General features: G+C 35.5%; 1 protein-coding gene across 4 annotated transcripts in view; it reads left to right on the forward strand.

Annotated features, from left to right (window-relative positions):
• Positions 1-12662, forward strand: part of Ask1 (apoptotic signal-regulating kinase 1) — a 606402-nt gene that overhangs the window by 450622 nt on the left and 143118 nt on the right. For all 4 annotated transcript variants that reach the window (XM_089239611.1, XM_089239614.1, XM_089239612.1 and 1 more), the window contains one exon: positions 6514-6580. In XM_089239611.1, coding sequence (XP_089095737.1) covers positions 6514-6580 — 67 coding nt within the window. The remainder of the gene's footprint in view (positions 1-6513; positions 6581-12662) is intronic.

Here is a 12662-nt window from a genome sequence, read left to right on the forward strand (position 1 = left end):
AATTCACTCCAGAGGAGCCCATCTTAACCTGACCTAAGGGCCCGCCAAAGATCACAGCCCAGCAGGAAGGAACGGATTTATGAATTTAAATAACAAAAAAATGACGGTAAATAAAATAACAAAAAAATGACGGTAACTAAAATAACAAGAAAATGACGGTAAATAAAATAACAAACATTGACAATATCTTGGAAAATTTATCCCAAAGTTTGATAACAATAGTAAAACAATGCTTACCTTTTCTCTAAATGCCGTCTTCGGCATCAACTGTTTCGTCAATAAACAATAAAATCGCCCGCTTTCGCAGCTTGTAACTAACACGTCTTTTAAAATGGCCGTTTTTTGTTGACGCTCACTGACAAGGAAGACGGGAGAGGAGGGCTTGTAACGTTCTTGGTCGTTGTCGGTCATTATAAATGGCAAGTGCGACGTTATGATGGGTGAAAAATTTGGATTATTTCAAAAGAAACTAATTATCGTATAACATATTCTCCTTTGAAACTAAATGCTGTAAAAATGAGAGTAAAACTATTTTAGAGAAAAAATGAATGTATTTTGGCATTTGCAGAGTGAATACATATTTACTATACCGTTCGGTATCGGACACGTAGAAATTTCCGACTGTTGGTATTCATTCAATGAACTGGCGTCGCATCGACGTCAATCCAACGCATGACGATACGGTTGTGCTACTGGGGATATATTGTTCCAGCCACCTTCAAGTTCATTATAATCAAAAGTAAACTTCAATTTGGACGTTCCACAGGTCTTAAGAGAAAATAGATGAAGAGAGGGGAGGTAGAGAGTTCACATCACCAACATACAGGTGGTTTGCGAACATGTACCAGGAAGACAGGTTTGGTTGTTGACAGGGGTTATCATGGACTGAAGATGTGTTGACAACGTAATTCACTCTTGGTGCATTATAATTGGATTAACTGGTGATTTCAGAAATGCAGGGTCGGATTAACCACTAAGTAAAATAAGCACATGCTTAAGGCATCAAGAGAAAAGGGGCACCACAAAAAATTACCAAATACTACTTTTTAAATTTAAATTTTTTTCCCAGCATCAACCATCCTTCAAAAATCCTGAAATTTGTAAGAGCACTTGATTGTATAGTTGAAGATCTTTATTGAACATTTGAAAAAGGCTGTAACTAAGGGAAGGGAGGTCTGGTGCCCAAGCTCTGGACCAGGAAGGTTGTTGAGTTCACTTTTTTCATTAAAAATTGTCGGGGAGGGGGTGCCAAAATGAATACAGATCCCCCAAGTAACAGGGTAAATTTTAGTTTCTTGTTGCAGCTCTGAGGGTGACACAAACGTAGAGAAACTAAGCTTAGTGCGAACAAGAACTCGTGTCAGTGGTCAGTTTTAGGATTGAAATTTAGCTGTATTTAAAGTAAGCCCAGAGCCGTCTTGAAGGCATCATATGCCCCAGAGTAAAACAAAATTTTCTGAGCACCCCCTCCCCCCATTTAGCTATAAATACTTGTCTACCAATTTGCATACTTACTCTCTCCAAAACTTTAACCAGGTCAAATTGTCATGGGGCCTTCCAGGCAAAGACGCCGGAAGACAAAAATGATTGGTATTGCTCGAAGTGTGCTTGCTTTGCAAAATAATAATAAATTTATTTGGATAAAATATAATAATTCTTCAGAGACCACATGTCCGCTTTTAAGTAGAATGTCCCGTAATGCTCCAGGTGGATGTGCCGGACTGGTTGGGATCTGAATTCACTGTTTGGCCACTGAATCACCATTGCAAGAGTATGCCAGAATATCATATATCTTATGCAACAAGTTGATCAGGTATCTAATTGCAGATCTGTTGTGCATTATATTTATTTTACGCATGTATTGTGAGTTTGGATTGGCTTCTGTGTATGCAATGTTTGGTGAAGATAGATTGTATTTTTATTGGTAACATGTACACACACATGGTGGACTTCAGAAAATGTGGTCAGAAATAGTGGAGTAAAATTATCCTCGGATATTTGGTTTGTCTAACTTTTTGACCAAGCCTTAGCTCGAAATTCATATTAGGCATTTGTATGTGATGCAGGGCTGCGTTAAGACTCTTGAGGGCCTAAGCACCTAAGTAATTTTGGTGCTCCTAGCCCTTTTCATGCTATTGGCTATTTTCTACGTTTGAAGGCTAATATTTTTTACTTTCAGACTTTCTTCATGTTTAGCTTTTTTTGCTAATAATACAATATCAGATATTATAGATTCTCTCCAGGCTGACCATACTTGCTGATAAAAACATAAGCAACGTGTTAAATGAAGTTTTATATTTCAGAAATAGACAGAATATGATGTGAATATTTCTAAGCTCACAATTCATTTGTTTGAAAGGTTTCCCCTCCCCCTTTTTACTATTTTTCTAGTTCTGCAAAGTGTTTCACGACATCTTCAAAGCCAATGCTACATAACATATCTGATACTTATTTTTGGTAGATATGAAGTGTCAAGTCTCTCTATTGTTCTGCAAATTTTTGTTTCAATGCTTGACATAATTGTGGCTTCAAAATTACAAAGTTACATTTCTGTAGCTTTTTCATTAAAATTTTGCTTTATTAAACATTTTTTTTTAAATTAAGAACTGTAATAAATTTTGCATTTTATTTGTAGAAGCCAAAGAATTGAAAATTAATGTTGTTATCACTATTTTTTATTTTTGCCAAAATGTACATTTTGGAATTTTTTTCTTGCATATTTTACAAAAAAACAGACCTTTGACAATGACCTAGTCTTAAAAACATTCGAAGATATTTTTCCCCATTGAACGTTTTTTGAACCACTGAACCTTATCATGGGCACAATATTATCCATATGTACAGTAGAGTGTCAATAATTTGAGGTGAAATTGACCGTATGACTAATTAGGATCAGTATTGGCCAATAGGCATCTAGATGCAGGATTCACGCGTAAAAATTTAATTTTACTCCTTTGAATTTTGTTAGAGAGTGAAAAAATTTTAGGTAATTTTGTTTTAATAGTAATAGTCACTAAAAAAAGTTTTTTTAGGAGCAATTTCGAAAAATTCCAGCATACCTCGGATTATCTGGAATCTTGAAATTTCGGGACTCTACTGTTATTTTACTTTTGGTTGATCACCATCATCGGGTACATTTTTTTCTGATATATTTTCAGAGTTCGTTTGCAATGTGGATGTGGTAGCATTTCTTTTGCTTCTAGAGTGGGTCAAACTACACAGTTGATTCACTTACGATCCATATAAAAGTATACCCTCAGATCTACATGTTTCAAGTTCATGTTCTTATTCTGTATAACTTGGCTTACTCAGTGGCTTCTTGATGCAGGGAACCACCCAGACACCCCTCAGGGAAGTGCAGAGAGCCTCATGACAATTACATCTGGTTACACTTTTCGAGAGTAAGTACACTACCTGTGTAACTCTCTGGAGCCTATGGTACTGTTACGATTGCCCTGGCCTTACTTTATTGAAATTTTGTGACATCTCATTCTGAGAGGAACACTGGACTGCCGACTGGTTAGGGAGCTAGCTTCTGACTGTCCAGGTCTCAATTTAAATCCTGGTTCGGGCATGGATGTCTACTAACACTAACAAATTTCCTGGACAGATCATACAAATCTCTTGGGAATACGTGACGATCATGTTAAAAAAAAAACACAACATTAGCATGAACTCTAGTTTGCAATATTATGAGTTTCTCTAGATTTAAGATTTCAATATTGTTGCTGTGGAAATAGTCTCATCGTGCTCCAAAGAGGAATTTTAAGATACTTTTATTTCTCCAATATGATCTTTGAGGATTGTCTACCAAATGGTTAATACTGTGAAAAAAATTATTACATTAATAAAAAATATAATTTTATAACGTTTTGTGGTGCCTCTTATTCTCCTGATGCCCTAAATACATGCTTATTTTGCTTAATGGTTAATCCGGCCCTGATGTAATGCCATACGAAGCATGTGTCTTACGCTTTCTTAACAATAATTTATAATTTTTAAAATGTATGTTTATTACTGATCGGAATTTTGTGCACATAAATTAACGTGCCTTTTTTAAAAAAATTCCTCTAATATGTTATTTGAATAATCTGTAAAGTATGACATACAAATTGTGAAATTCTGTTGTAAACCAAAAACAAGTGGTGGAAAATGGATCTTCCTGTAGCCAGGAACCATGGGCGGAGATACGGGGGGGGGGGCATTGCCCCCCAGTGTCAAAGGTGGAGTCGACTGATATAATTTATATATGTATATATGAATTGACATCATCATCGTGCCCCCCATCAATAATGACAATGCCTTCTAGACTTCCAAGTCTATCTCCGCCTATGCCAGGAACCAGGCCATTTTATAAGAAATTTAAACTGGTGGGGCACTAGAAAAAAAGGGCACTCGAAGCGGAGTAAGTGCTAGTGTGTTCCGTACAAATGACGAAGCATGCGAAAATTTCAAATTTTAATAAAAATATTAACCAATGAAATTATTAATTACTAAACCCATTAATTAATTATAACTCTCTCTCTGTGTTAATGCATAACATATGCAAAACAAGGCGGGCGGAGATGTACAAACTTGAAAAAAACATAGCAAGAAATCTATCAGAAGTTTACAGAGCGAGCTGCAATCAAAAATTATGCACAATGGAGATAATGACACATTGTGTTGGCATTGATTCAAAACAATATAAAAAACATATGCGAGGTAGAAAATTATTGCATGTACAAAAGGATGCAAGGTGAAATTGTATAGCACATGCAGAACAGGAGTGCATAACATTTGCAAAAATAGGTACATGAAGGTACGCAAAAAATGCACTAAATAGGCAAAAACAAGACTGTGTGCGGCATGATCGGAAAGGGTTGCGTGGTGCTGGCATTGATTAAAAACAATATAAAAACATATGCAAGGTAGAAAATGATTGCAGGTACAAAAAGTAAGCAAGATGACATTGTATAGCAGATGCGGAAAAATTGTAACGTTTTTCAAAAAAAGAGATTCATTTCTTCATCGAAAACAACTAGAAACCAAACTTAAACAACCTAGAATTAATTTTTATCATTATTTGTATGACCATACGTCTCGTATTTCTCGGAACATTCCTGTATTTTCACTTGATTTAATAATAGACTACTAGTGCATAGGAAATTTTTTTCAAAATAAACAACTTGCAATATTAGATGGGTATTTTTTCCATCCAAATGGCCAAGAATGGCCTGATCTAGTTGGAAAATAACTAAGTTGTCAACACTGTTCTAGCTTCAGCAGGCACTAAAGAAACACATGCAAACACTCAAACTTTAGAATGGAAAATAAAAACAAGAAAAAAATTCTACCTTTTAAGAAACCCATAAACATGGGCGCTGGAATCTAGGGACTGAGGGCATTTGACCCTCCCTCAATATATTTTTTTAGGGTACTGAGGCCCTACAATAATTTCTGAAAAATACAATGCAATGCACTCTCACTCTTCTGCATACGCACTGGTGTCTACTATATGTAAGACGACCAGGAAATTTCAGGTGCCACCCCAGTGTTTTCTTCATGTCGATGCATCTGCCCATAAACACAGAGAATTTAAAATGTGGAATTTAACACACGTAATAAATCTAAAACAAATATAATTAGATTAGGCACATTTACGTATTTACTAATAAAAATCAATCTATAAATTCTGTTCTGATTGATTTTCCAATTCGGAAAAACTTATCTCTTTCAATAATATCTTCTGATTGAATTTAAAGCAAATATAAGATTCTGAATTTTTTCTTCTGATTCATATAAATCCTTGCAAAGCGATTTCCTGGTGGAATGATTTTGTTTTCCCTCCCTTAAAAAAAATGCAAGAAACTTTTTTTTAGTGTTTGTGGAAAATCCCTCTCTACTGCTGTTGCGGTTCTGATCGGACCACGTATTTTGTGGGAAAATCTTTTTTAGGCAGTTCCGGAACTAAAGGGTGGGAAAGGGGGCATCAAACTTTAGGGGGTGACAGATTTTGGGAAAGATAAAAAATACTGTTCTAAAATCATTGAATTTTTTGGTGGGGAGATGGCAAAATCACATGTTTGCACACACCGTCACAAAAATCCTGGTTTATGTATATTCTATTATCCCCTAAAGCTTTGAATCAACCTGTATGTTGTAGTAAAGTAAGCACCATAAGCTGTAAAACTTATGTTTAAAAAAAAAATACACATTGTTTTTTCCCATAAAATATAATGATGAACAGTTTTCAAGAGTGAAATTTAAGATTCGTTTTTAAATAATTAGTACATGTTTAGCCTGAAAAAAATTTAATGGTTTTTGAAAAATTCCTCTCAAAAGATCTTTTGGTAGTCTACAAATTTCAGTGTTCATAACTTGATGATTTTAAATAGAGAAATTGCTGTATATTTGGTTCTGGTGATATAATATATTCTTTCTTGAATATTCTATGTTGCATTGCTTGAATATTATAATAAAAAAAAGTCAAAAACTTCCTTTTTGCCTTTTTAAAATTATATACTCTTTCAGTACCTGCATGTTCAAAGATAGAGAAACCTGATAGAGTTGAACGATATGCAAGTACTGGTGATGATGGGTGAGTTTTCTTGATAATAACTAATTGATGTGATGTATATGTTGAAGTAAATGTGATAAATCTGGTGATTATGCACAGTTGTGAGCTATTATGCATAATCACTGACCTTTTTGGTAAGTTTGATAAAATTTGTGAATTTGTCGCATTTACCAGTGAGTATGTATTATCCCCAGTACCTATAGGTAAGCATTATTATTATTATTATTATAAATGTTTAATGCAGAGTTGCCAACTGCTATGAATTGTCCATAGTTTCCGCTGCACTCAATTACAAAGCTATGGGAAACACCCTCAATAGTACCAGAATCATTTTTTCTCCAGACATTTTTTTTCAGGAAAAAAATTCAGGTCAGAGTTTCTTGCAGCATTTCACTTATTATTATTATTGCATTTTTTTAAATTGCGTCGAACTTTACAGACTTGCTATAACGTAACAACAAACTTGCATATGCATGTGACAGAACAACAGAGTTTGAGAAAGTATAAACGGTGGGTTGAAAAAGGGTTGGTGATCAAACTTACACATCGTTCATCATTAAAAAAATATTTGGGCCGAATTGAAAGAAATATTACTTTAATCCCAGGATGATTAGCTTATGTCCCAGGCCAGCACCAGAGTGTAAAGATAGAGCTAATAATATCAGGATTTTTAGAAATATAAGCAATATATGAAATTCGTCCTCTAATGCAACCTGTTATTATTTCAGCACTGGTGCCTGTGCACATTGGCGTATGCCAAGGTGGGTTTTGGGGTTCTAACCCCCCCCCCCCCTCCGAGAAGAAAAAACAATCAAAACCTCCCTTGAGAAAATTCTGCATACGTCTATGCCTGTGCATCAGATAGATGTGGTTCTGAAGCCACAAAATCAAAAATGGCATGCTTCTGGGCCGATCAACAGAGAATTTAGATGAGCAAGGGCAAATTTTATGTGAAAAACACCACAAATGGCAACTTTATGATGATTTCAACAACAAGCAATGTTCACTCTATTTTTTATTTTACCTGCACCAATCTTTTTTATCTGTGGGTGGTAAGGCAATCTGCCATATGCATCAATAGTGTGTTTTTTTGTTTTGCCTGCAATGGACACTTTTTCAACGTGCATGCCCATGAAACTTGTTCTGTTGAGAATGTGTTGTAGTAAGAGATGTCATAGAAGCTCTGGTACGAACAAAACATTGTAGAGGTCCTAGTGTTGCTAGACGTACGTCCACTTATACAAAACCTCCTCAAGAGCATATGCAAGATGGGTTGCATACAATATTCATGAATTACTGAGGGACTCTGTGACCTCACAAAGTTACTTGGAGAAGAGAATTCATGTGGCCTAAGCGCCAATGTTCTAGTGCCTATGGGGTGGTATATTTAAATGAACTTTTTCAATTTGAAATTTTTTTGAAAAAAAAAATATAAATAAATTTTGAAAGTTTCTTTTTTTCAGACTATGATTATGTTGTCCGGGGGGGGGGGGAGCACCCCCTCCTCCTGCTGTAAAGATCAACATTCATTGATCAATATTTCTTGAAACATTCAGAATTTAAATGTTTAAAGATTTTTTTAGTATGTTTTTCTCTGGAGCTCGCTTGTTTTATAAAGTGAATATCTCTTTATTTATTTAAATAGGACTTGATGTCCTACATCAAAGTGCAGTGCAACAAAAGTAGTGCAAATTAATATTGTTATTGCAATGTTGATAAAAATAAACATGGGGGGGCCCTTTACCTCCATCATACAGAAGTATAACATGTGAAGTACTAGATATGAGCTTAATTAACTTATATGGTATCAATATTAAATATTTTTTTGGAAAATCATGCAAAGTAGCCTTAGAAGACCTCTTCTGTAAAGCTATTGAAAAAAATTACATATTTTTAGATGCAAGTCAGAGTTGCCAACTGCTACTTCTATGGATGGCCGCACTCACACAACTATGGGAAATATTTTAATACTAGGGAAATCGCTTATCTTGAGTTTTTTCCCTAAAAGTAATTCAGACCTTTGCTTTTCTTGCAGTATTTTACTTATTGTTCTTGTTTTTTGGAATTGTGTCGATCTTGACTGACTAGCTATAGCGCAATGACAAAATCATATATGCATGTGACAAACTAGGCAGAGAGTTTAAGAGCGGACAAAACAGGGTCAGTGATTGATTTGATGTATTATTTGCCATCAAGAGTGTTGTGACGCAACATTTGATCTTACCTAAAGTGATACAGTGACAAGCTTGTAATCCAGGCCTGACACCAGAGCAGGATGCTGCAGCAAATAACAAGCATAGGTATACGCAGAATTTTCTCGAGGGGGGGGGGGGTTTCAGATTTTTTTCCTGCAAAATAACACTATAATCTTGGCTCAAGGGGTGGGGGGGTTAGAACCCCAAAACCCCTCTTCTGCATATGCCAATGATAATAAGTGTATAATATTGGAGGATCTTAAGAACCTCTCTAACTTAACCAAGGTTGGTAAAAAAAAAAAAAGTTTTTTTTTCTTTTCTTTTGCCAAAGAAATTTCCATTGCTTCAGGAGTATCCATGCAAATTTTCAAGTTGTTCTGATCAGTAGTTCTTATTGTATAGCTTTGGAATCAAAACTTTAATCATAATCACCCTGTATGTAGCTGATTATTTTTCATAAATCTGTGACTACTACACGATAGAACCCTGATTAACTGGGCTTAATGGTAAAAGTATAAAAAAATATTTTGAATGTTAATACTGGGTGATATACAGTATGAGATGTGCTGCTTCTTATGGGAAAGAAAATGAAAATGTCTGCGAGAAAGTATAACTACTAGTACACTAGTCTTTTGTCTTTTAGGGACAGCTGGTGTGTCTTTATTGGATTATAAGACCACCTGTGTGTGTGTGTGTGTGTGTGTGTGTGTGTGTGTGTGTGTGTGTGCGTGCGCGCCCCAAGCAGGATGGTGTCACCACTGCTGCTGCTTCTTTTTGCAGGAAAAAAATAAATCCCTGTGAGATAATACACCACTACATTTAGATCTGTAATGCAATCCTTATTCATGAATTTGTTAAACATATGGATCATCAGAATGTAACCAAAGGTTAGAAAATGTGGTAAGAATGAGGAATTTTGGCTTCTGTATATAACTAAGATACTTTATATGAAAAAATATATATATATTCAGGCCATTTTTATGTGACTTTTTGAAAAAAACCACTTATATCATCTTATACCATTCAAAGATATAAACTGAAGAGCCAAAAAAACTGGTACAGGCATGTGTATGCAAATAAAGAGATATGGAACCAATCAGAGTATGGTGCTGCGATCGTCAATGCCTATATAACACAACAAGTGTCTGGCATAGTTGTTAGATCGGTTACTGCTGCTACAATGGCAGGTTATCGAGATTTAAGTGGGTTTGAACATGGTGTTATAGTCGGCGCACGAGAGATGGGACATAGCATCTCCAAGGTAGCGATGAAATTTGGATTTTCACGTACGACCATTTCACGAGTGTACCGGGAATATCGGGAATCCGGTAAAAAATTAAATCTACGACATAGCTGCGGCCGGAAAAAGATCATGCAAGAACGGGACCAATGACGAATGATGAGAATCATTAAATGTGACAGATGTGCAACCCTTCCGCAAATTGCTGCAGATTTCATTGCTGGGCCATCAACAAGTGTCAGCGTGCGAACCATTCAATGAAACATCAGCGATATGGGCTTTCGGAGCTGGAGGCCCACTCGTGTACCCTTGATAACTGCACGACACAAAGCTTTATGCCTCGCCTAGGGCCGACAACACTGACATTGTACTGTTGAGGACTGGAAATACGTTGCCTGGTCTGATGAGCCTCGGTTCCAATTGCTTCAAGCTGATGGACGTGTACGGGTATGGACACAACCTCATGAATCCATGGAACCTACATGTCAACAGGGGGCTGTTCAAGCTGGTGGAGGCGCAGTTGGCGTGATATGGAACGCCTGATACGCCTAGATACGACTCTGACAGGTGACAGGTACGTAAGCATCCTGTCTGTCCACCTGCACCCATTCATGTCCATTGTGCATTCCGACGGACTTGGACAATTTCAGCAGGACAATGCGACACCCCACACGTCCAGAATTGCTATAAAGTGGCTCCAGGAACACTCTTCTGACTTTAAACACTTCCGCTGGCCACCTAAATCCCCAGACATGAACATTATTGAAAATATCTGGGATGCCTTGCAACGTGCTGTTCAGAAGAGATCTCCACCCCCTCTCACTCCTACGGATTTATGGACAACCGTGCAGGATTCATGGTGTCAATTACCTCCAACACTACTTCGGACATTAGTCGAGTCCATGCCATGTCGTGTTGCGGCACTTCTGCGGGCTCGCGGGGGGCCCTACACGATATTAGGCAGGTAACCAGTTTTTTTGGCTCTTCAGTGTACTATCAGAGTGTACCCCAAGAATATAAAATGTGGCGAGAGTGAAAAATTTTGGCTAATAATGAACCAATATGATATTTTTCATGGGGACAAAATAATATTTAGGCCACTTTTTTATTTGATTTTTGAAAAAAACCAAGTTGGTTAAAACCAACATGGTTTAAACTAAACAACCCTGAACTTAACACATCAGAAAGCCATTTAATAAAGACACTCACTTCTTTTGTCTTGAATAAGTTCAATTTGTTAAATAGTTATCCATTGTGTTGCTGTGTAAGGTAGCACAATCAATGGTTATATTTTATATATACACTATTTCTGCAAAAAAAAAATTTTTTTTATTCCCAAGATTTACCTGTGTAATGTTTGAAATATCATAAATAAAAAAAAAAAAGCTGGGCAAAATTTTCATATGTCAATAATGTATTGATAAAAAATATTTTAAATTATAATATTAATGAATATTATAATTTTAAATTATAATATTTTAAATATAATAAAATGAATATGAAACAATGTATATGATTCTAAAAATATATGTTATCGAAAATAAGAATATATTTTTATTTTAAAATAAAAAGTGATCATTTTAAAATTTGAAAAAAAAAAATAGGCTGGGGACAGCCAGGAGAAAGACATTTTTTTTCCATGTAGAGCATAAACCACCATAGCGATTCTGTCCCATCTCCAACCATTTCAGAGTTATGGTGGGTAGAAGACAAATGTGTCAAAGCTGAAAAAAAAACAACAAAATTTGTAAAGTTTTTTAAAGACCTACATACAAACTAAACACATTTTTAGAAAAAGCAGAAAAAATCCTATAAGAGGGTGACACCATTTCCATTAGGATATCAATATTTAACGTCAAGCTACAAGTGCTAAGAGTTTGGTGAAGTACAAAATTCAATTGCTGCCAAAATCTGTAACAGTTAATTTTGCAAACACCTGATTTCAGTGATGTTTTGTAAACAATAGGCAAAATTTTTTCCCGAACTACAACATCTATATGAGGTTTATTGTAGGCTCTTTTGAAAGCTGTTGGAATGGACAAGTTTTTGGTGAATTTAACTGAATGTAGCTAGAAGGGTGTTTGCAGAAGTATCGGTTACAGATTTTGACAACAATGCAATTTTGTAAATAGTTGAAAAAACAATTTTTATCAATGCAATTTTGTATTTTGCCAGTCTCTCAGTGCTTGTCACTTGCCATTAAATCCAGATATTCTGATGAAAATTTTGTTACCTTATAGGAGGTTTTCTGCTCTTTCCAAATATGTGCTTAGTTTGCATGAAATTCTTCCAGAAACTTTGCAAATTCAGGTTTTCCAGACTTGATGCATTTCCATTCTGTTTACCATAACTTGGAAATAGTTGGAGATGATACACAGTTAATAAGGTGTGTTATGCTCCACATGAGCTTGGCTATCACCTTTCATTTGACAGATTAGGTGAAATTTACACTGTATAGTAAAAGAAAATTATGGTACAAAGAAGTGTAAAAATTTTGAGTTTTTCTCAAAAAGAAACATGAGATGCCGGGATTTTCTCTGCATTAGTAACTGTTGCCTCTTGTGAAATAATGTATAAATCATATCATTATATCATCATCATCATATTATATCATAATAAAATAAGCAAATGGAAAAAAAATGTAAAAAAAAATAATGGATATTGGTCA

The sequence above is a fragment of the Pholcus phalangioides genome, unplaced genomic scaffold (assembly GCF_987345545.1).
Source record: "Pholcus phalangioides strain wild (caught in Gottingen) unplaced genomic scaffold, Ppha-v1.0 ptg000011l_1, whole genome shotgun sequence".
NCBI lineage: Eukaryota > Metazoa > Arthropoda > Arachnida > Araneae > Pholcidae > Pholcus > Pholcus phalangioides.